Here is a 21,214-nt window from a genome sequence, read left to right as displayed (position 1 = left end):
TCCCTGCTATCACTCATTACATTCCTTCAGCTGCAGAGTTAGACTGTGGTGGGTGGATGTTCTAATGGATCAAAATAATCTGGCTTTAACGCTGGCTTCTCTTCTTGCCAAACCACAGAAATGACTCCATCCCCATATTTAGCAACAACAAAGTACCATATATTAATACTGTATATGTAATGATGAGTGAAAGAAGAAAATGTTAATGTGTCCGTCCTTCAGCCCACCACCCACCGTCTTTTTCTTTAGAAAACAAAATATTCTAGAGAAGCCATGGGTCAGTGTAGACGGGGACCCTCTCTGAGGACGACGCATCTGTATTACCTTACTGTTAAAGTATTTAAAAGAACATGTCAGGTTATGAAACACCCCTCATCCTCTCACAACAGACCTCAGGGAACTTTCCTCCGAAAACTGAGGATGCGCTTAAATCACTGATTTTGAACTTCACAGATATTAGTTTTTTTTTTTTGTTCACGTGTTTGGATCAAGCAAACAGATGATTAACGCTGCCCCACTTGTCCCCTCAGGTGCTGATCATCTTCTCAGATGGACTGGATGAAGACGTGATGAGACTGGAACAGGAGTCGGAGCTCCTGCGGAAGTCCAGTAAGAAAATAAACAAAAATAAAGTCTGCTCTGATGAAATCCAGAACTGATGAATATCAGGATGACGGAGTGTCCTCCACGTCTCCCGTCTCTTTCTTGTGTGGGTAGATATCAACGCTCTGCTGGTGGTGGCTCTAGAGGGCGCTCGTAACCCCGCCGAGCTGCAGATGGTGGAGTTTGGACGTGGCTTTGGCTACAAACTCCCGCTGAGCATCGGCATGCCGAGTGTGGGCAGCACCATCCTCAAACAGATTGTAAGTGCTTCCTGTCACCGGTCTCTGACAAAACCCAGAGCTGTCCACTCACATCTTAAAACAGGACTCCATCTCAACAGGATTTCTTCTCAACGTCCTCAGTTTTTACCAATGGTCAAATGGAGCACAGTCTTCTCACCAATATACAAAACCTTACCAACAGGTGGCACTATATCAGAACAAGGCGCAGGTTTTATTTTCCACACTGGTATCTGCTGAAGTGGACCAGGTTCACGTGACCTTAACTCAGAGGTCAGCAGAGTTTGACAAATGTCAATCTGGTTGAACTGTGAGTTTATCCATTCTAAATCACTCTGCTTAGGTGAGCTGTTTAGAAAACACTTGGGGGCGCTCTCTCAGGGCAGAAACAGTAGATAACTGTGTTAAAAACAGGACTCCATCTCAACAGGATTTCTTCTCAACATCCTCAGTTTTTACCAATGGTCAAATGGAGCACAGTCTTCTCACCAATATACAAAAACAGGTGGCACTATATCAGAACAAGGCGCAGGTTTTATTTTCCACACTGGTATCTGCTGAAGTGGACCAGGTTCACGTGACCTTAACTCAGAGGTCAGCAGAGTTTGACAAATGTCAATCTGGTTGAACTGTGAGTTTATCCATTCTAAATCACTCTGCTTAGGTGAGCTGTTAGAAAACACTTGGGGGCGCTCTCTCAGGGCAGGAGGTCACACTGTGTTAAACTGGTTTTCATCCCCGCACAAAGAAAGTTCTCGTTCCTGTCTCAAGGCGTCCACATACTGTAGACCAGAGACCGAGGAGGAGGACGAGGGAAAAATGGGGACTTTTTGTTTGTTTTTGTTTTTTTTATTTGAGAAGGAAAAACGTCAGAATTGAAACGCCGCCGTGCTGCGCCAGCTGAGTCACAGACTTTTATCTTGAAATAAAAACAAAATATGTTTAAACTTGAGGTTAATGAACCTCATCCGTCTGCAGGACGCCGTGTCGAACAGGGAATGCTGCAGCGTCATGTGCAAGTGCTCCGGACACGAAGGCGTCCACGGATCTCGCGGACACCCTGGATCAAAGGTCAGCAGAGGTCACCGATCCGGACGGTAGATAAGCTCAGAAACGTGGTTGTCGGCGTCGGCTGACATGTAGGAGACGAAACGCTTATGGAGTATTTTACGTTTTTGTTGACAGGGTGTGACGGGTCAGAAGGGATACCCAGGATTCCCTGGAGAGGAGGGCGTGGCTGTGAGTTTCAAAACGTTCCGACTTTAACCTGATGAAATAGAAACAGAAAAAAACCCAAGAATTTCACACACAGGGAGAACGAGGATTTCCAGGACCCAGTGGACCTCAGGGGCTGCAGGGCTGCTCCGGTAACAGAGGAACAAAGGTGTTTACACACACACTCACACACACACACACACACACACACTGATCAGGCCAGTCATGTGACCACTGCAGCACTTAAAGTCACTTTTTAATTTTTCTTTTGTGTTTGTTTTGACAGGGAAACCGAGGTCTGCGTGGCAACAGGGTGAGTGGAACAGGAAGTGATGTCATGATGCTGGGTTCTTTAATCCTAAAGAAAAGGTCATAAAATAATGTCTTTGTTCAGGGAGACGATGGAGAGGACGGACTGGACGGAGTGAACGGAGAACAGGTGAGAAAAGAGGAGACACCTACTGGATCAGAACCAGGTCATGGCCGCAGTTTGACCAGGAGGTGTCACTGCTGCTGTGATTTTATAATAAAGTATTATTATTAAAATGGACATCAGGAGTGTTGACTCTGGGTCTGGTGGATGAGATAAGACATGCAGCACCATACACTCCCAGTGAAGCGGACTGAGTGACTTACTCTGCCCTTAATTATTTAATTACATCGTTAACCAGTGTGTGAGTTTGAGCAGAGGATTATGGGAGTTTTACACTCTGTGTGTGTCTCTTTTTGCAGGGAATGACGGGAAAAGACGGCGTCGGAGGAGAGAGAGGACGAAGAGGAGACCCAGTAAAAACTGTTTTATTTTCAGATGTTTCAGCCGTGATTTTATGACTGAACGTCGTCAAACTCGACGATAATCAATATTTTTTTAGTTTTAAAATATTGACCTAATGCTTTCATTTTATTGGATGTTTATTGTTGATTGTTATATTTCTCCAAAACTGAATTTAAATGAACATTTTCATCAATGTTTGTTATTTCATTAATGTAAAACAATATATTCCACCAACACAATCATCTTTGATTGACATCTGTCTGAATGATTGACAGTGTGAGCTCTTTTCCTCAGGGAATTCCGGGAATCCGAGGAGAGGCGGGGCTGAAAGGACAGCGAGGACTGCGAGGTGATCCGGTGAGTCTGGATTCACTGTTTCAACTGCAGCTTCAGGTGGAAATTTAGTTTAGGTTCAACAGATTTATAAAAATAAACAGTTTGATTTATTAAACACTTCATTTATTTTATTGATTTTTTTATTTTGTTTAATTAGTTTATTTTATTTTAATATAAATGTTCAGTTGATCTTCCTGAGTTTCTGTGGTTTCTCCAAACTCAGACTGGTGTTAAATCCTAAACGTCAGTCCAATCATCGTTCTGATGTCAAAGGTCATCTGACCGGTCATCTGTCTGTGTTTCAGGGTGAACCTGGAGCCGACAAGAACAGCCCCGGAGCCAAGGGGGAATCTGGGAATCCTGGTCTACCTGTGAGAGAAACACTGACACCGTGAAACTTCTACTGTAGTTTTACTGTAGTTCTACTGTAGTTTTACTGTGTTTTACTGCCTGTAGTTTACTGTAGTTCAACTGTAGTTTAACTGTAGTTTCACTGTAGTTTTACTGTAGTTTTACTTCAGTTCAACTGTAGTTCAACTGTAGTTTCACTGTAGTTTTACTGTAGTTCAATTGTAGTTTCACTGTAGTTCCACTGTAGTTCAACTGTAGTTTTACTGCAGTTCAACTGTAGTCTACTGTAGTTTCACTGTAGTTTAACTGTAGTTTAACTGTAGTTTACGGTAGTTCAACTGTAGTTTAACTGTAGTTTATCGTAGTTTAAATGTAGTCTACCGTAGTTTAACTGTATTTTACCGTAGTTTACGGTAGTTCAACTGCAGTTCACCGTAGTTTACTGTAGTTTGTTGTAGTTTAACTGTAGTTTACTGTAGTTTATCGTAGTTTACCGTAGTTTACGGTAGTTCAACTGCAGTTCACCGTAGTTTACTGTAGTTTGTTGTAGTTTAACTGTAGTTTACCGTAGTTTAAATGTAGTTTATCGTAGTTTAACTGTATTTTATCGTAGTTTGCTGTAGTTTGTTGTAGTTTAACTGTAGTTTACCGTAGTTTAAATGTAGTTTATCGTAGTTTAACTGTATTTTATCGTAGTTTGCTGTAGTTTGTTGTAGTTTAACTGTAGTTTACCGTAGTTTATGGTAGTTCAACTGCAGTTCACCGTAGTTTGCTGTAGTTTAACTGTAGCTTATCGTAGTTTACTGTAGTTTATTGTAGTTTAACTGTAGTTTAACTGAAGTTCAACTGTAGTTTACTGTAGTTCAACCGTAGTTTTAGTTTCACTGTAGTTCAACTGTAGTTCAACTGTAGTTTTACTACAGTTCCACTGTAGTTCAACTGTAGTTTTACTGCAGTTCAACTGTAGTTTACTGTAGTTTCACTGTAGTTTAACTGTAGTTTAACTGTAGTTTAACTGTAGTTTAACTGTAGTTTAACTGTAGTTTAACTGTAGTTTAACTGTAGTTTAACTGTAGTTTAACTGTAGTTTAACTGTAGTTTAACTGTAGTTTAACTGTAGTTTAACTGTAGTTTATCGTAGTTTATCGTAGTTTAACTGTATTTTACCGTAGTTTGTTGTAGTTTAACTGTAGTTTGCTGTAGTTTACTGTAGTTTATCGTAGTTTACCGTAGTTTACGGTAGTTCAACTGCCGTTCACCGTAGTTTGCTGTAGTTTAACTGTAGTTTGTTGTAGTTTAACTGTAGTTTACCGTAGTTTAAATGTAGTTTATCGTAGTTTAACTGTATTTTATCGTAGTTTGCTGTAGTTTGTTGTAGTTTAACTGTAGTTTACCGTAGTTTAAATGTAGTTTATCGTAGTTTAACTGTATTTTATCGTAGTTTGCTGTAGTTTGTTGTAGTTTAACTGTAGTTTACCGTAGTTTACGGTAGTTCAACTGCAGTTCACCGTAGTTTGCTGTAGTTTAACTGTAGCTTATCGTAGTTTACTGTAGTTTATTGTAGTTTATTGTAGTTTAACTGTAGTTTAACTGCAGTTCAACTGTAGTTTACTGTAGTTCAACTGTAGTTCTACTGTAGTTCAACTGCAGTTTTACTGTAGTTCAACTGCAGTTCAACAGTTCTACTGTAGTTCAACTGTAGTTCATTTTGGATGACACAGTTTTTAATGTTACATTTTCTACACTGTTCTAAATATGTTTATTACTGTTGTTTTTCTATGTGTACAAATCATTCATTCTTACGCTCTCAAAACTGAATCCGTGTGTACTTGGAGTATTGACTTCTGCTGAGTCAGCAGTGCTGAGTCACTGACTGTGTGATTGTGTCGACTCGTCAGGGACCCCCTGGATCCAACGGTCAGCCTGGTGAGAGTGGAGTGGTGGGAAACCAAGTGAGTTTGTGGTCAATAATAATAATAATAATAATAATAATAATAATCAGGATGATGATGATTGATGATGGTGATCAATACTGATCAGTTTTAAAACAATGTCTGTGATGTCCAGGGTCCAGATGGAAGAAGAGGAGCAGCTGGAGAGAAGGTCAGAGGAGAAACCAGGTGATGTCCAGAGACGTCACGGCTGAATCAGGTGTAATGTGTGTGTGTGTGTGTGTGTGTCTGTCTGTCTGTCTGTCTGTCTGTCCAGGGCGCAGTTGGACCTCCTGGAGACAAAGGACAACCAGGCATTGATGGACCTTCTGGTTCTAGGGTGAGTCATCTTTAGCCACGCAGGAGAAAAGCTACCGTCATCTGCTAACGAGGGTAGCTAACATTCGCAGCAAACGTCAGTTTCTTACATTAAATGTTACTTGTTTATGCTACCATTGACCTAAAACATGAATCTAACGTTAGCCAATACGTTTCGAGCTACCATAAGTTGTTGCCTAACGTTAGCCAATACGTTTCGAGCTATAAGTTATTGGCGATAGCCAGATATGTGAGGTGAGATGTTATAACAAAGTATACTCTATTACATTAGCGCTCACGTTAGCTGCTAACGTTTGATTCCTGCGTGTTTACAGGGTCCCCAAGGTATTAGAGGTCAACCTGGACCCAAAGGAATATTTGGACTTCCTGGACCTCAGGTCAGCTCAGCAGCTTTTATTATTCTGCAGGTTTACAGTCATAGAGGTCAGAGGTCATGACTCAGCAGTTTGTCTCGGTAGTGTTCGATGGATGCTCAGATTTTTTTACTTAATTTTTTTACCAGGGAGCACCAGGAGCTCCAGGAGAAGTAGGAGGCGCAGGGAGACGAGGAGCTGTCGGACAGAAGGTGAGATGATCAGACCTCAGACTCGTCAGATGACGTCACAAACCCTGGTTATAAACAAGTCTGAGTGCAGCAGACTGGAATACAAAGGGGAATAAATGTTTTGTCCTCGTCGTTCAAGGGTCAACCAGGAGATCCTGGAGTCCAAGGAGGTCCAGGACAGCAGGGAGCCAGAGGACCTCCGGTACGTTCCTGAACTTCTGAGACTGAGGTCTACTGAGGGTCTGGAAAATAAGAAATGATCTCTGTGTCCTGTGTGTTCCCAGGGTCAGGATGGTCGAGACGGATATGGACCTCCAGGAGCCAAGGGAGCAAAGGTAGTCCGACCCTGACGAGTCCACAATGTTCAAATCCACCTTGGTGGTTCATCTGGCTAACTTCAGTTTGTTCATAACTGACAGGGAGATCATGGATTTCCTGGATATCCTGGTTTAGTGGTGAGTCAGGACCGAGGTCCGCCTCAGACGAGTCTGAAAGTCAGGACTCAAATCAACAACGTGGTTCTTTAAAAACCCTGAGAGTCAGGAAGTTGGTCTGACTCTGCTGCGTCTCTGGTCCTCAGGGTGAGACGGGTCCTGATGGATCTAAAGGATTTCCAGGACCTAAAGGGAACCGAGGTCGTAACGTAAGTGACCCCGCCCCCTGCCCCGCCCCCTCCGTGACATCACAGATGGATATGTTTAAAAATGAACCTCCTGGTCTTCTGATCCTCACAGGGAAACTCTGGTCCATCTGGAGAGACGGGACTTCCTGGAGCGGGGGGGAATCCTGGACACACGGTGAGTCATCGGTGACATCATCAGTGACATCATCAATATTATCATTATCTGTGCTGATTTATTATGAGCATCAACATTGTTGTTGTGATAAACACTGTGGGTAAGATCATCAATACCGTCATCAGGTCAGAGGTCACACAGGCTCCGCCCCCTGACCTCTGACCTTTATTGTAAAGTCAATGATTTAGATGACAAAAACCTTTAGCTGTTGTTTCAGCCGAGTCGTGATGTCATCACCTGATGCTGATCAAACCTTCTCCTCCTCAGGGATCCAGAGGTCCACCTGGAGTCAGAGGCATGACGGTCAGTGTACAGTCACGCTACAGCGCCTCCTGTTGACACATGACCCTGAGTCTGAGCTGATTTTATTTTTATTTTTTTCATCAGGAGTGTCAGCTGATCACTTACATCAGAGACAACTGTGGTGAGGGTCCAGACAGTGAGGTGTCAGCGCCCCCTACACTCATCACCCAAACCACAGGGGGCGCTGAAGTGTTTTTCTGTGCATTTGTGACTGAAGTACACCGGTGATCTGACTGTTTCTGTCGTGTGTCTCGTCCACAGCCTGTTCCTTCGGTAGGTTTCTCCACTTTAACCACAGCACAGTGAGGAAAGGTTACAGGGGTTCGGCTGCTTGATGACATCATCAGATTAAAACGGACCACCAGGGGGCCGAGCACACAAACCAAATGTCAAAGCTGCAACAAAAACATACTCAGATCTGTTGTTAAATGACATTGTTGTTGTTGTCGATGGTGTTGTCGTTGTCGTTGTTGTTGTTGTTGTTGTTGTTGTTGTTGTTGTTGTTGTTGTTGGTGTCGATGGCGTCGATGGTGTCGTGACCAGAGTCTTGTTTCGTCTCCGGTCTGTAGATCGGACCGACTGTCCCGCCTTCCCCACTGAGCTGGTGATTGGTCTGGACATGTCCGAGGACGTGGCGCCTGCTGTCTTTGAGAGGCAGCGCTCCGCCGCTCTGGCCCTGCTGGAGGACGTCGGCATTGCAGAGAGCAACTGTCCCACTGGAGCTCGTGTGGCCGTGGTGGGTTACAGCGCCTACACCAGGTACCTGGTCCGCTTCCAGGATTACCGTCATAAGAAGCAGCTGATAGAGTTTGTGAAGAACATCGCCCCGGAGAGGACGACCAACCAACGCCACCTAGCTGCCGCCATGCGTTTCGTGGCTCATAACGTCTTCAAACGTGTCCGATCGGGAATGATGATGAGGAAAGTCGCCGTCTTCTTTTCTAGCGGACCTTCGCAGGATGTGAGTGACCTGGTGACGGCCGTGATGGAGTACCGCGGCCTCAACATTGTTCCGGCCATCGTCTCCACCAGGAACGCTCCAGGAATGCGCAAAGCCATGGAGGTACGGAAGGTTCCACTGTTAGTCCATGGTTCTTGTGGTTCCACAGGCGTCACATTGTTCACAGTCGTTCCAACCACACAGACATTAGGAACATCTGCAGAACCAAACAGATGAGTCAGTGGTCAGGGTTTATCCCAGATATATTGTGTGTGTGCTTGTACCTGTGGGGCCTTCTGGATTCAGGATTAGATCCCAGTCTCCGTCCACAGCTGATGTTTCAAGCGATCTTCTCCCAGAACCTTGGTGTTCCTCATCCCCGCTCTGGAGAACCTTCATGTTGTTTGTTGTTTGTGTGTCTTCAGTTGGACGACTCGGGGAACTCCATCTTCACCGTGCTGGGCAGAGACATGGCCGCTGACCTGAGGAAGGTGAAGAACTGCGCCATCTGTTACGGTCAGTTCACCTGTGTCAGCGCCCCCTGGTGGTCCACGGTCCCTTCAGGACCTGGACCCTGGTGGTCCCGGCCAGCCTGTGGTCCCGAGGAGCAGAACCAGGAGCTAAATCTGTTTTGGTTTCGTTCTTTCAGACCCGTGCCGACGCTCGGAGGAGTGCGGCTTCATCCAGGGGACGGCGCCTCCTCAGGACGTGGACGTGGATCTGGCCATGGTCGTGGACAGCTCCAGGGAGGTGCAGGGAGACCAGTACACCGGCTTCCAGGAGCTGCTGGGTTCTATCGTGGAGCAGCTGGCCGTCAGCTCACAGCCGCGCCGCGCCGGCACCCAGGCCCGGGTCGCCGTAGTCCAGCAGAGCGGAACCAAGACTCCCAAAGTGGAGTTCAGTCTGCAGACCTACCAGGACCAGCAGGTGATGAGAACTCACCTCTTACAGAAGATGCACCAGCTGGGCGGAGCCTCGTATTTGGGGCTGACGCTGAACTACACCCTGACGGAGGTTCTGAAGAAGGCCACCAACGCCCGCAGGAAGAAGCTGCTGCTGGTGGTGGTTGGCACCCAGACGGCACACGAGGACCACGCCCTCCTGCAGTACGTCTCCAATAAGGTTAAGTGTGAGGGCGTGGCCGTGTTTGTGCTGACGGTGGGCGATCGCTACAGCCGCGTGCAGGTGGAGGAGTTGGCCAGTGTTCCTGTGCACCAGCACCTGATCCACCTGGACCGACTGAAGGCTGAAGAGCAGACGTACACCCAACGCTTCTTCCGAGTCTTCCTCAATGCTCTCAACAGTAAGAGAACGACTGTGAAGAACCGCTACAGCTGAACTCCATAGAGAAAATCAGTGATTTAACCTCAGGGACGCAGCAGCTGTTGGTCACCTCCTGACCACACAGTCCAGGTCGAAGGTGTTTTTTGGAACTGTTTGTTACCGTTTGTGATCCTTTTTTTCTTTTTTTTTTTAAATGTACGGTGACACAAACTGTCCACAGGAGGCAGCGGTGGACCAACAGCTGCTGTGTCCCTGTGAGCTGAAATCTCCAAAAACATGCACATTTAGTCTGTGATCAGTGAACTGATCCAGGGTCTGATGTTGAGGTCGTGTCACCGAGTCTCACTTCAGAGGAAGTGGAAACTTCACTCTGACTTTGAAGTTTAATGAACGTTTAATGAACGTTTTGTTTGGTTTGATTTCAGGGGGAGTGAACACGTATTCTACTGCATCAATAAAACAGGCCTGTGAAAGGGTGGAAGCTCAGGAACGAGAACAGAGCTCCACCTATAGGTGAGCAGGTCAAAAACATTCAGAGTCGAAGGTCGGCGGCTGTTTTATATTTGTTCGTTTTATTAACGATTATTGACAGACAATTTGAATCACGTTCAACTGAAGAGTTTGGTTCAAATCCCCGTGGCTGACGATCAGTGTCGTGATCTGTTTGTTTACAGTCAGAGTCAGGTGGGGCAGTGGGCGGAGCTAGAAACAGTGATGGCGGAGGAACCGAGGGAACAATTCCAGCAACAGACCAGAGGACGGACGCAGACGGGACAGATCGACGTGATGGACACACTACTGCCAGGAGACGCAGGATTCTCAGTGATGTGGGACAACGGTAACACACACACACACACACACACCCACACCCCAAACGCCCCCCCCCTTCAGTTTACAACTCATCGTCACAGACTAATGAAAGTCAATCATATGGTTCTCACCCACAGACGCAGAACAGTTTCTCAGCAGAACCGTTGAGAACAACTTCCCCTCCAAAGGTAAAAACTCATCATCAGTCACTTCCTGTCCTGTCGTCATTTCCTGTCCTGTCGTCACTTCCTGTCCTGCTGACGAAACAACTCCCAGTCCAGGGATTTAAAGCTGTGATGTCAGAGTGGTGACATCACAGCTCAACTTGTTGATGCCATCACTGTCTTGATTACATCATGATGTCATCACTATCATGATGTCATCACTATCATGATGTCATCGTGATAGGGATGACATCGCTCTTCAGTGGTGACATCACGGCTCAGTGATGACATCACAACTGCATGATGACATCAATCGCGGCCACATTAATGTCCAGACACTGTCCTGATTACATCATGATGTCATCATGATAGGGATGACATCACAGCTCAGTGGTGATATCACGGCTCAACAACTGCATGATGACATCAATCGCGGACACATTAATGTCCAGACAAGCAGTGATCTCCTGCTCCTCCTCCTGCTCCTCCTCCTCCTGCTCCTCCTGCTCCTCCTCCTCCTCCTTTCTGCTCCTCTTCTTCCACAGACTCCTTCTCTGATTTTTGTCTTCTGTCTCCTCTGTCTCCCCCCCGTCTCTCAGAGGCCTGTTTCCTGCGTCAGGACCCCGGAGGTTGTCAGAGCTACAACATGATGTGGTTCTTTGACCCAGAACAGAGTGAATGTTCGCGCTTCTGGTACGGAGGCTGCGGCGGAAATGGAAACAGATTCACGACGCAAGACGAGTGTGAGAGCCTGTGTCTGAGCAAAAGCCGGTGAGGTCAGCCCAAGGTCACTCTGAGGTCAGTTTGATGTCATCAGGTCACCATCACAGATACTCAAGGAAGGATTTCTTTCCAACACGGCCTCCACACCCTGATCATCTCTGTCACACTTCATCCATTCTACAGAAGAACTAGTCTATATCCCCTCACCATTAATCCAGGAAGTTAACGACAAACACTGTTACACAATCAAACATTTAAATCTTTTAGTATTTTTTTGTAAGAAACTATTTTTTGTTTATACATGTGTACAAAGTTTACTACACACTGAGAGGAAACAGTGGGGGAAGTGAAGACCCATCGCCTCATTACTGTTCCTGAACTGTACTGATAAAGAAAAACAAACCAGGAGAAAGAAAATTCAGAATGATACTTTACAGACCTGTGACTCCTGTGACCTTTAACCTGTGAATAAAAATCAAACATTTTTACAACAAACGGTCACGGTCGTTTTTTTTTTTTTTTCACATTTATTTAATAGAACAAACTGGTTTTTGCCGCAGCGGTCACGGTCGTTCATCAGCTAGGAACTGTTAGCTAACAGGTAGAAGTTAGCCGCATCATCAAGAGTCTGCTTGAACACAAAATTACAACTTTTTATGTTTTGCCACAAAATGTGACTTTTATACAACTGTTAGTGTGTGTTTGTGTGGTCGAGGTGTATCTTGTGGGGACCTTTTCTTTCTAAAAGCTTTGTTATGGGGACTCTTGTCCTCCTGGGGACATTTTTCATCAATCCTTTGTGAAAGAAAAAACATCAGTAATGGTCTGATTTTATCAGATTATTGTTTTATTTTTTGACAAACAGAAATGTTGACACTTATATTATTGAAGCTCAGACTTTTAAACAGCTTTAAATAAAAAACAAATACAAAAAACAATTGTTGAAACACAGATCAGGTTGGTATCATCAAAGTAGTGATGATGTCATCAGAGGTCATGTGAGTCGTAGATCACAATTTAAAGTCGTCTAAAAGTTCTCATTAATTGCCGACACGTTTTTTTTTACCGTTATTATAAAGCAATGACTGATGAGGTTTCCCATAGAGACAAGGGGCTGGGCTGTCAGCAGGGGGCAGCACTGACAACGACGAGTTTTCCTCCTCACTTCCATACTTTGACGATTCCATCTCTGGATGATGTGACGATAAAACCCTGCGTCGTCTGAAACGTGGCGATGTCGGTGATGATGTCATGATGCCCCACAGGCAGCGATTCTGGGCCGCGACGCGGCGAGTCCTCCACCACACCACTCTTCTGTTTACTGTGAATCTCCTGCACAAACAGACGTTAGCACAAGACGTTAGCTGCATATTAGTAAACGAGAGCTACAAAAACTGACGTCCTATTGCCTTTTTTACTATCGCATTAAAAATGACCAAAAACTGACTAAAGTTGTGTGAAGGAAAACTAGCGGAGTTAGCTTACAGTTAACTTAGTACCGGTCAAAACGTTCCAAATAAATGTACGTTTTTTTTTTTTCTCAATCACCTAAAAAAAAAGTTAAACTTAGCTAAAAGTTAATGCTAGAGAAAAACATTTTCAACAGTTTTTAGAGAGTATGACTGACATAAAAGATAACTAGATAGATTAGACTTTTTACTTGAGTCCAAGTCTCTGAGGACGAGTGTCAATCCTGTAGTCAAGTCTGAAAGGTTTCAGTCAAGTCTGAGATAATTATGTTTAGTCAGTGTCAAGTCCCCAGGGTTTTATGTCCAAGTCCTCTGTGCCCTAGTCCTGGACTGGAGGAACCTGACCTGAACCACTTCTGTGCCTTCGATGATCTTCCTGCTGTACAGAACGGACGGACAGTGCAGCGAGTCGTTAGCGCCGCCTGCTACGATATATGAGCGCTCAGGATAGGCCAAATCCCAGAACCTGGAAACCACAGCACAGTGTTAGCGTTTAGCATGTTTGGCATGGGTCACAGGAAAATACAAGTCATTAAAACAAGTCACTATATCCAGGTTAATGCTAGCTAACGACTGTTGAATGTTTAATGGAACCAAATGTTGGCAGGAAGCTGAGGGAGTCACCTGATCCTCATGTCAGAGCCAGCTGTTAGCAGCAGAGGATTCCCATCTGCAGGACTGCAGTAAATCCCATGCACACTGTGAGGAGAAGGCTGTGCGCACACGCACACACACACACACACACACACACACATACAGAAGGAAGTGGGACAGCATTAAAGTCAATCACTAGTACAAGGGGAAAGTCTGCTCCCCACTGGTGAGAACACACACCTGCATCTCAGACAGAGGAGGAGCAGAACTGGCCCACAGAGTAAACTTCCGGTCTCCTGTCTCCATGTCCCACATGGACACCTCGTTGTTTCCTTGAACAGCTGAAAACACAGTTGGGTCAGAGGTAGCGACGGGTCTGATCATGTGTCAGCCCTGTATCGTGGGCTGTATCTGTGCCTGACCAGCAGAGGGAGTTTTTCCTTTGCTGTCATTGTCTCTCACCTGCGATCACTGATGACTGGTAGAGCGGGTGCATGAGCAGCCGTCTGATTCGCGCTCGTGCAGGGTGGGAGTGGTTTGAAATGGGGAGCTGGAACCTCATATCCCAGCATGCCATGGTGCCGCTGCTGGTGCCTGCGGAGAAAGCAGTGGTCACTTTGACCTGTGAAGGTTGTAAGACGTCTGACAAGTTGGACTGGAGCCACGGGTTGGGACTGACCCAGACACAGCCAGCACTGGTGCATGTCCACGCTGAAGGACGTGATGAGGCCCAGACGCAGGTCGTGACGCAGCGTCCAGGCGTTGGAGTTGGAGCGGAGGTCCCAGCCAATCAGAGAGCCGTTCACTGTGGCGTAGGCCAAGACGGACTGAGCCCCGGAGTTAAAGTGATTGATGTCCACAGCACAACCGTCCAGCTGGAGGTCCAGACTCCTGAAGACGTGGGCCACGCCCCAAACATTGACAAGTCATTCATTTAACCGTGAAACTAAAAACGATTCGATTAGCAGAAAATTATGAACAATTACAACATAATGACTCTGGTTTTAATCTTGTGCATGAGTTTTCAATCATGAGTGAGTGTGTGAGTGTGTGTGTGTGTGTGTGTGTGTGAACGTACCTGCTCTGGAAAGGCTGGACTTTGGGAGACTTCGGTGGCTTGTTGGCTTCCACAGCCAGCAGCTGGATGGCGCCGTTGTCTGAGGCCACAGCCAGATAATGCGAGCCCTGACAGAACGTCATCGTCTTCACGTGACCACCGATGCGTGAATACGTCAGCACTGACCTGTGACAGTCACACACACACACACACACACACACACACAGGTTAGTGCTGATCACCGATGACAGACTCGTGGGTTTATCAGCTCACGGTTGCTCTGTGTGCGCCCCCACCTGGTGGTGGTGGTCTTGCCCTCCATCTTCTGACTGTCCCAGACTTTGACGGTACCGTCATTTGACGCCGTGGCGAAGATGGCGTGTTCGTCTGACACTCGGATCCGGTTGACGGCCGCCTTGTGTTCGTGCAGGTGAGCCACCAGCAGACCTTTAGGGTGCCACCCTGTGGCGGACAGGAAGTCAGAGCCGCTGGAGGATGATAAGAGCGGGTGTGCTGCGGTGTGTTAATGTTACCAGGCGGCGGCGGGCGGCTCTCCCATTCTGCGCTCTCCATCATCTGCTTGGCCATGCGCTCGGCGCTGCACTGCTCCCTTTTCTGCTGCACCAGCTGCTGAAGCTCCACCTTGCAGGTGTTGATGCGACGCTGGTAGGCGGGGCCACTGATGACGGACTGCAGCACTGGCACCGCTGGTGTGGTTGCGCTCTTCTTGACCTGACCGCCCGCTACGTCAGCTGCCTGCTAAGACATCACAACATCATGTTAGCCACAGTGACAAAAGGTGGGGGCGTGTTGAGCGGGCGATTCTCACCGCGGCAGGTTGAGCCGACGACGGCTCCTGAGATCCAAACATGCTCTTCCACTCCTCGTTCATGGTGGAGTCTTGTTTGGTGTGTTTTCTGGCTAAAACCCCCCCCAGAGATAACATTTAATGAAATGCTCATACCCAGCAGGTGGCGCTCTTGCAACATTGTGTGAGGTGGTTACCTCTCTTGTCCTCTAACTCTGTCCCGCTGCGTCAGCGTCCTGCAAAGACATCACAACATCATGGTAGCCAAAGTGACAAAAGGTGGGGGCGTGTTGAGCGGGCGATTCTCACCGCGGCAGGTTGAGCCGACGACGGCTCCTGAGATCCAAACATGCTCTTCCACTCCTCGTTCATGGTGGAGTCTTGTTTGGTGTGTTTTCTGGCTAAACCCCCCCCCAGAGATAACATTTAATGAAATGCTCATACCCAGCAGGTGGCGCTCTTGCAACATTGTGTGAGGTGGTTACCTCTCTTGTCCTCTAACTCTGTCTTCGGTTTGACCAGGTCCACTTGGCGGCCGCTGATGCCTAGCGTTGCTAGGTCGATGACACCGGTTTGCCCTGCCTCCACCAGGTGGCTCTGCTCACCCATGTTAGCTTTAGCCTTGTTGGATTTCAACATGAAGTCTTTAAGTGCCAGCAGCTTGTCCTCCTCCGCCTCCGTCATCCCCTGATTGATAAGGGACAAGAAATGGTCAACAGAGTCAAACGGTGTCAGACTTCTGACTTCTGTTCTTGGCCCGCTGCTGGCGTCCACATGACTAATAGTTCCTTGGAAAGACACATTGTTTCATAACAACCTCAATGCTTCTGGGTCGGATCAGTTCCGTGGAAGAGATCTGAGATCTGAGAATGGGAACTGGTGGTTAGGAACAGCAAAGACAGATGTCCTGCTAAAACAGACACAGAGGGGTTTTGCTGCCTTTGGCTCAAAGGCTGTCTGCTGTCTGCTGTCTCCACATGGGTTTCCGGAAGACATGGTAATGAGCTGCGATTCAAGAGAATTTCTCTTTAATGAGAACAAGATGTGTGTGCGATTCTCTCATCTGAAACAGATGGACTTTATTTTGAGTAGACTGGTAAAGGAATTAATGGGATTCAAGAGAAGAACCACAACCCGACACCGTTAAGTTCAAATGTGTGACTTGGGACTTCTCTTCTTTAGAATTACCTCAGTCACACAACCTGACCACAGGAGGGCGCAGTGGAGCAGCATAGCTTTCTCGGTGAACGTTGGTGTGAGAGCTACTGACCTGTGAGAGCAGCTTCTTCAGGAGCTGAGCAATGGCTGGATCTTCAGGAGTGGGGCATTCTGGGATAGATCCAGCACGTTTCTTCTGCCGCAGCAGCAGGTGGCGGAAGAGGCTGCCGATGTCTTTTGAGCGAAGTGCGTAGTCGAAGATGGAGCGACTCACCGGCTCCTTCAGGACGCTGAGCAGGACCAGCTCCTTATCGATCTGCGGGGAGAGCGGCGGGGAGGAGGAGGAGGATCAGCAGGCGGGAAGACGACCGGCTGATGCTGGAGGAGGATCAGCAGGCGGGAAGACGAACGGCTGATGCTGAGGACGAGGACGAGGACGATGGCGTGGACTCACCTGGATGATGGGCTGGGTGATGAACGGGTTAAGGTGTGGCATCAGTTTGCAGTAGACGTCGGCCACGTTGAGGTGCTGAGCGACCACGGTGATGAAACCCACGGCTCCATAACGGATCCACAGGTTGGGATGACACAAGAACGGAGCTGGGACCAGGGAGAGGAGCGTCAGACAGTTAGGACCAAAGTCAACAACAATAAAAACGACACCAAAATAACAACAAAATATTTGCTTTTATAGTCGCTAAGATCCTGCTGCATTCTCACCGATGTCGCTGACAAACTCGTAGATGTGCGGCTTCTGCAGCAGGCCCAGCTGACACATGCAGGTGAGTGCGTTCAGGGCTTTGTAGATGACAAACTCCTCGGTGTCGCTCAGACCTTGCTGCAGCAGCGGCTTCAGGATGGACGAGCTCTGCCAACCCACGTACGCCGCCACACCTACACCACCGGGACGCAGGGAGAGGACCAATGACGTGACGTGAACATCGCAGGCTCAACACAGCGCTGCAGTGTGAGGTTCTCACCCACGATGCTGTCGAAGAACGCCCCCCGCAGGTGCCAGTCGTTCTTGTCGTTGAGGAAGGTGATCATGTGGGACAGCAGGACGTCGTTTGCCTTCTGTCGGCCGAAGAAGACGCAGAGGCGCGTGATGCCGTTCTCCATCAGGGACTGCTTCACGATGTTCTCCGAGTCGCTCAGCAGCGTCACCACCTTCTGCTGGACCATCTCATGAAGGGCCTGGAGCTCTGTGCATCAACATTTGACAACATTCACTCAGGAAACTGTTGACTGTAACCCAGTCACTCTCCTACACTGAGCTGAAATCCATCAGGCGTGTGTGGGAACAGCCTCCAGTCTGCTGTCGATGGACTGTGTTCGGTCGGATGAAGACGTGACCAGACTTAGGAAAAGAACTTACATTTACATTCATGCATTAATTAGACACTTTTCTCCAAAACAACTTACAGAGGAGGATTAACATTATCAAGCATGTGGTTCCTGTAGGAATCGAACCAGGACTCTCTGCTTCCGAGGCAGACCTAACCGCTACACTATGGAACCACAGAAAATCCCAACGAGGATGGGATTCGAACCCATATGTGCAGAGCACAATGGATTAGCTACGGCCAGGGGAAACCCTGCAGTAGAGAGCTGACAGCTCCAGGTTTGTACCTGAATCGTAGTTTTCATTGGGGTGAAGAGTTTCCTCTGCGTCCTCACTGCTCAGCTCCTGCTCTGCATTTATGTTGTTCTCCTGAACCAGCTCCAGGAAGCGCAGAGCGCTCTCTGCCAGATGAGCGATGTTCTCTGAAAGACAGGAGCGGAAATCAGACTCTCCGTAAGACAAACTTAACAACTTCCTGTCCAACGCTCACCTGCGTACGCCAGCCTGACGATGGTGGCGTCGTCCTGGGCCAGATGTGCAATTCCTGGCAAGATGTACTCTGGGTAAATGTTGACGTCGTTTCTCGGCACCTCCTTCACCAGAGCCAGCACTTTGGCCAGAGTCCTGACGGCCTGAGCGCGGACACGTGGCACAGAGTCGTTGCAGAAATGCAGCAGGTACGGACTGATGCGGTCCAGCAGGATGTCCACACTGAGCCGAGGGGCCAGGTGAAGGACCAACTCCAGTGAGGCCAGTTTGGAGTCACAGGAGTGGAGCGTCTGCAGACAGGAAGTGATGACGGACACCAGCACCATCAGGCCCTGCTCCTCCTTGGAGCTCAGAGAAGCTTCAGCACAGACGTCCTGGGACGAGGACAAGGGGGAGGAAGGGGAACCTGGAGGAAGGACAAAGATGTTTCTTTGAATAGATTCCTATGTGATGAAGCAGGGGGCGCTGTTGAGTAACACATTTTTTGTTTTATTCAAAGTTCTTTTTAAGTCAGAGTGACAAGAATTTAGCCTAATCATTAGCTAGTCTGGCCAATGTGGACTAAGGATGAGGTGATGGGCCAGAAAAAAACAAAGTCGCACCTGGACCTCCTCGAAGATTGTGCAGGATGTTGTCCAGGTCTTTACGGATGACCAGCACTCTCTCGTCAGCCGACTGGAAGGTCTCCTTGGCGAACTGGGCCATGTATGGCTGCAGGAAGGTGTAGAAGATGTCGGGGAAGGCTTTTCCTCGCTGCTGCTTCAGGTATTCCTCTGCTGTCAGACGCTTCTCCGGCTCCCGCTGCACCATCTGAGCCACCTGTGGTCGATGGTTCCGTTAGACAGAGTGCGTTTTTTAACAATGTGTGACTTTCACGAGGAGAAACAGAGACATGAGTCACAACAAAGGTGGGAGTGAAAACAGTTTCTAATTTGCTCTGGTACCAGTTCTCTGATGCTGCAGTCTTCAATCTTCAGTAGAAACTCCTCAGTCTGAAAGTGACCTTTGCGATAAGCGAGCAGCTGTGACAGGTCAAAGAGGGGGACGCCTTCGGCAAAGAGCTCTGCGATCACGCAGCCTGACGTCACAAAAAACACAGGGTTTACACAAAATATCAGATGTCTACTTTTGTCTTTTTAACATCTCTGAATAAACATTATTCTAATTCTAATTTGAATAAGATTTCAAAAAGACTCAAAGGGAGTCAACAGTTTCCCTTTGAGCTAAAATCAATGATTTTCCCTATGAGTTTCAGTTTCCTGTTTACCTGCAGAGAAGATGTCCATGGCCTGTTTGAGTTCTCCTCTGCTCCTCTGGTTGTTGTTGGTCAGGTCCACCAGTGGCGTGTTCTGGTCACTCTCCGTGGTGAACATACTTCCATCGACAAAGCGCTCTGGTGCGATGTAGCAGGTTCTCCGTCTGGATGTGTCAAAGAAGTAGTTGAAGTCAGCAGGGTTGTCCTCTGGCAGGTAGGTGGGTTTGAAGCTGGCAAAGTCTGTGAGCAGAACCCAGTTCCAGCTGGTCACCATCACGTTCTCAGTTTTAATATCCCCATGGCGAACTCCCGATTTGTGGGCCTGGTCGACAGCGTTGAGGATCTGGAAGGCCAGCCAGCGCTTCTCCACGTTGTTTAAAAACGGGCGTGTGCTGATGCGGTCGTACAGGTTATCGCGAACATACTGTCGGAACAAGATGGCAGCCTTCTCGGTCAGGGAGGTCTTTTGGAAAGGCAGACAGTTCTGGCAGGAGTGCAGCCGGATCTTCAGCTCTTCCAGCTCCTGTTTGTAGCTGGTCAGCGGCAGCGAGGGGTCCTGGATGGCAAAGACTTTGACCACCACCAGTCCCTCCCGGTGTTTGGCCCGGGCCACCTTGAAGAAGCGAGTGCTGCCCAGACTTTTATCGTACTCATGGTCATTGATATCAGAGAAGTAACTGTCCACAGACAGGATCTGAGACGGGGCGATGCCGGCCAGTTGGTTCCCCATCCCCCTGGTGGACAAATGAGCGTCAGCTCTCAAATGAACTTTGAGCCTCTCACATGTGAGTTAAAAATCAACAAAAACCTAAAAACACAAACACACAAAAAAAGTAAAACAAAAACCTAAAAACACAAACACACACAAAAAAAGGCTATTTTTAGCTCAAAGTGTTGAATCTGAAACATCAGGACTTTATCTGACTGTGAGACAGACCATATACTGTAGATTCCATAGAAAAAAAACAGACCATTAAATAGTCTTAAGTTTTAAGTTTTCTTAAGGTCATTAAGAAAATAAGTGATTTTTACTCCCAAGAGTTGCTGATTTACTGCGTCACTAAACACCTTTCAGTCTGCACTCTACAACAGTGCTGTTTTCTACAGCAGGGTGCTCACTGTTATTAATATCACAACACAAGACTGGTATAAAAACGGTGGTGTCCATTTCCAGATGAGAAATTTGTTAAATGTTTTCGAATTTAGTCACATGACTCTGAGGATGACTGTGTGTTTTCAATTAACTACATAAAACAGGATATTAAAAATAATTTACCATAAGAAGACGCAGGTCCTCCGGTAGCCTTTGTTATGGGTTTGTTGTTGTTGTTATTGTTGTTGTTTTTAGCTTTAGCAGGTCGACGTCCTGTCAGAGCTGCTGATAACGGCAGCTAATGCTAACAGCTGTAGTCAAATAAACACAAGTGACGTCACACTTCCCATTCTCCTATCGCCACGAGGTGGGGAAAGGTACGTTAAAAGCTAAACAAAATTGTAAATAAACAAAATAAAATCGCCCCGGTCTAAATCGTGCAGCTATGCTACTAATGTTTTTCATAGAAACATACTTCAGGTATTGTTGTTTCCGGCCAAGAACGGAAGAGGCGCCCTCTACAGTTCAAAACGGCGTTACTGCAAAGATCGTGTATGAAGACAATGCAACACTCCGTAAATGACATAAGAAATGG

The 21,214-nt window shown here is 47.2% G+C and overlaps 2 protein-coding genes across 4 annotated transcripts in view; one reads left to right on the top strand and one right to left on the bottom strand.

Moving 5' to 3' along the window:
* col6a4a (collagen, type VI, alpha 4a) overlaps positions 1 to 10,655 on the top strand; it is a 31,139-nt gene extending 20,484 nt beyond the window's left edge. Inside the window, 28 exon segments of the mRNA XM_025061929.1 lie at positions 531 to 609; positions 718 to 863; positions 1,821 to 1,913; positions 2,028 to 2,081; positions 2,155 to 2,226; positions 2,344 to 2,370; positions 2,452 to 2,496; positions 2,790 to 2,843; positions 3,127 to 3,189; positions 3,474 to 3,539; positions 5,418 to 5,471; positions 5,587 to 5,622; positions 5,728 to 5,790; positions 6,104 to 6,166; positions 6,292 to 6,354; positions 6,473 to 6,535; positions 6,618 to 6,668; positions 6,753 to 6,788; positions 6,914 to 6,976; positions 7,068 to 7,130; positions 7,398 to 7,433; positions 7,518 to 7,554; positions 7,695 to 7,706; positions 8,003 to 8,496; positions 8,799 to 8,889; positions 9,023 to 9,676; positions 10,083 to 10,170; positions 10,332 to 10,655. Coding sequence (XP_024917697.1) covers positions 531 to 609; positions 718 to 863; positions 1,821 to 1,913; positions 2,028 to 2,081; positions 2,155 to 2,226; positions 2,344 to 2,370; positions 2,452 to 2,496; positions 2,790 to 2,843; positions 3,127 to 3,189; positions 3,474 to 3,539; positions 5,418 to 5,471; positions 5,587 to 5,622; positions 5,728 to 5,790; positions 6,104 to 6,166; positions 6,292 to 6,354; positions 6,473 to 6,535; positions 6,618 to 6,668; positions 6,753 to 6,788; positions 6,914 to 6,976; positions 7,068 to 7,130; positions 7,398 to 7,433; positions 7,518 to 7,554; positions 7,695 to 7,706; positions 8,003 to 8,496; positions 8,799 to 8,889; positions 9,023 to 9,676; positions 10,083 to 10,170; positions 10,332 to 10,635 — 2,970 coding nt within the window. The 3' untranslated portion in view covers positions 10,636 to 10,655.
* A 1,556-nt stretch (positions 10,656 to 12,211) lies between these two features.
* pik3r4 (phosphoinositide-3-kinase, regulatory subunit 4) lies at positions 12,212 to 21,162 on the bottom strand. 3 transcript variants are annotated; one of them, XM_025061486.1, is made up of 21 exons: positions 20,803 to 21,162; positions 19,539 to 20,334; positions 19,216 to 19,349; positions 18,874 to 19,090; positions 18,273 to 18,677; positions 18,070 to 18,204; positions 17,421 to 17,642; positions 17,161 to 17,334; positions 16,895 to 17,040; positions 16,553 to 16,756; positions 15,768 to 15,969; positions 15,592 to 15,683; positions 15,008 to 15,233; positions 14,771 to 14,936; positions 14,496 to 14,660; positions 14,097 to 14,308; positions 13,880 to 14,011; positions 13,658 to 13,758; positions 13,448 to 13,536; positions 13,169 to 13,289; positions 12,212 to 12,686 (listed from the first exon to the last, which is right to left on the bottom strand). In XM_025061486.1, exons 2-21 carry the CDS (start codon positions 20,254 to 20,256, stop codon positions 12,516 to 12,518), a joined length of 4,032 nt encoding a protein of 1,343 aa, XP_024917254.1. In that variant the 5' UTR covers positions 20,257 to 20,334; positions 20,803 to 21,162; the 3' UTR covers positions 12,212 to 12,515. The 3 variants fall into 3 exon arrangements, with proteins under 3 accessions (XP_024917254.1, XP_008321180.1, XP_024917255.1); XM_008322958.3 differs by having other exon boundaries at positions 15,008 to 15,230; XM_025061487.1 differs by having other exon boundaries at positions 19,539 to 20,260.
* Positions 21,163 to 21,214: the final 52 nt, after the last annotated feature.

Source organism: Cynoglossus semilaevis, chromosome 13 (assembly GCF_000523025.1).
Source record: "Cynoglossus semilaevis isolate Cse_v1.0 chromosome 13, Cse_v1.0, whole genome shotgun sequence".
In the NCBI taxonomy this organism is placed as follows: Eukaryota; Metazoa; Chordata; class Actinopteri; order Pleuronectiformes; family Cynoglossidae; genus Cynoglossus; species Cynoglossus semilaevis.
The sequence above is the reverse complement of the archived record's forward strand: the minus strand, read 5'-3'. Positions and strand labels throughout refer to the sequence as shown.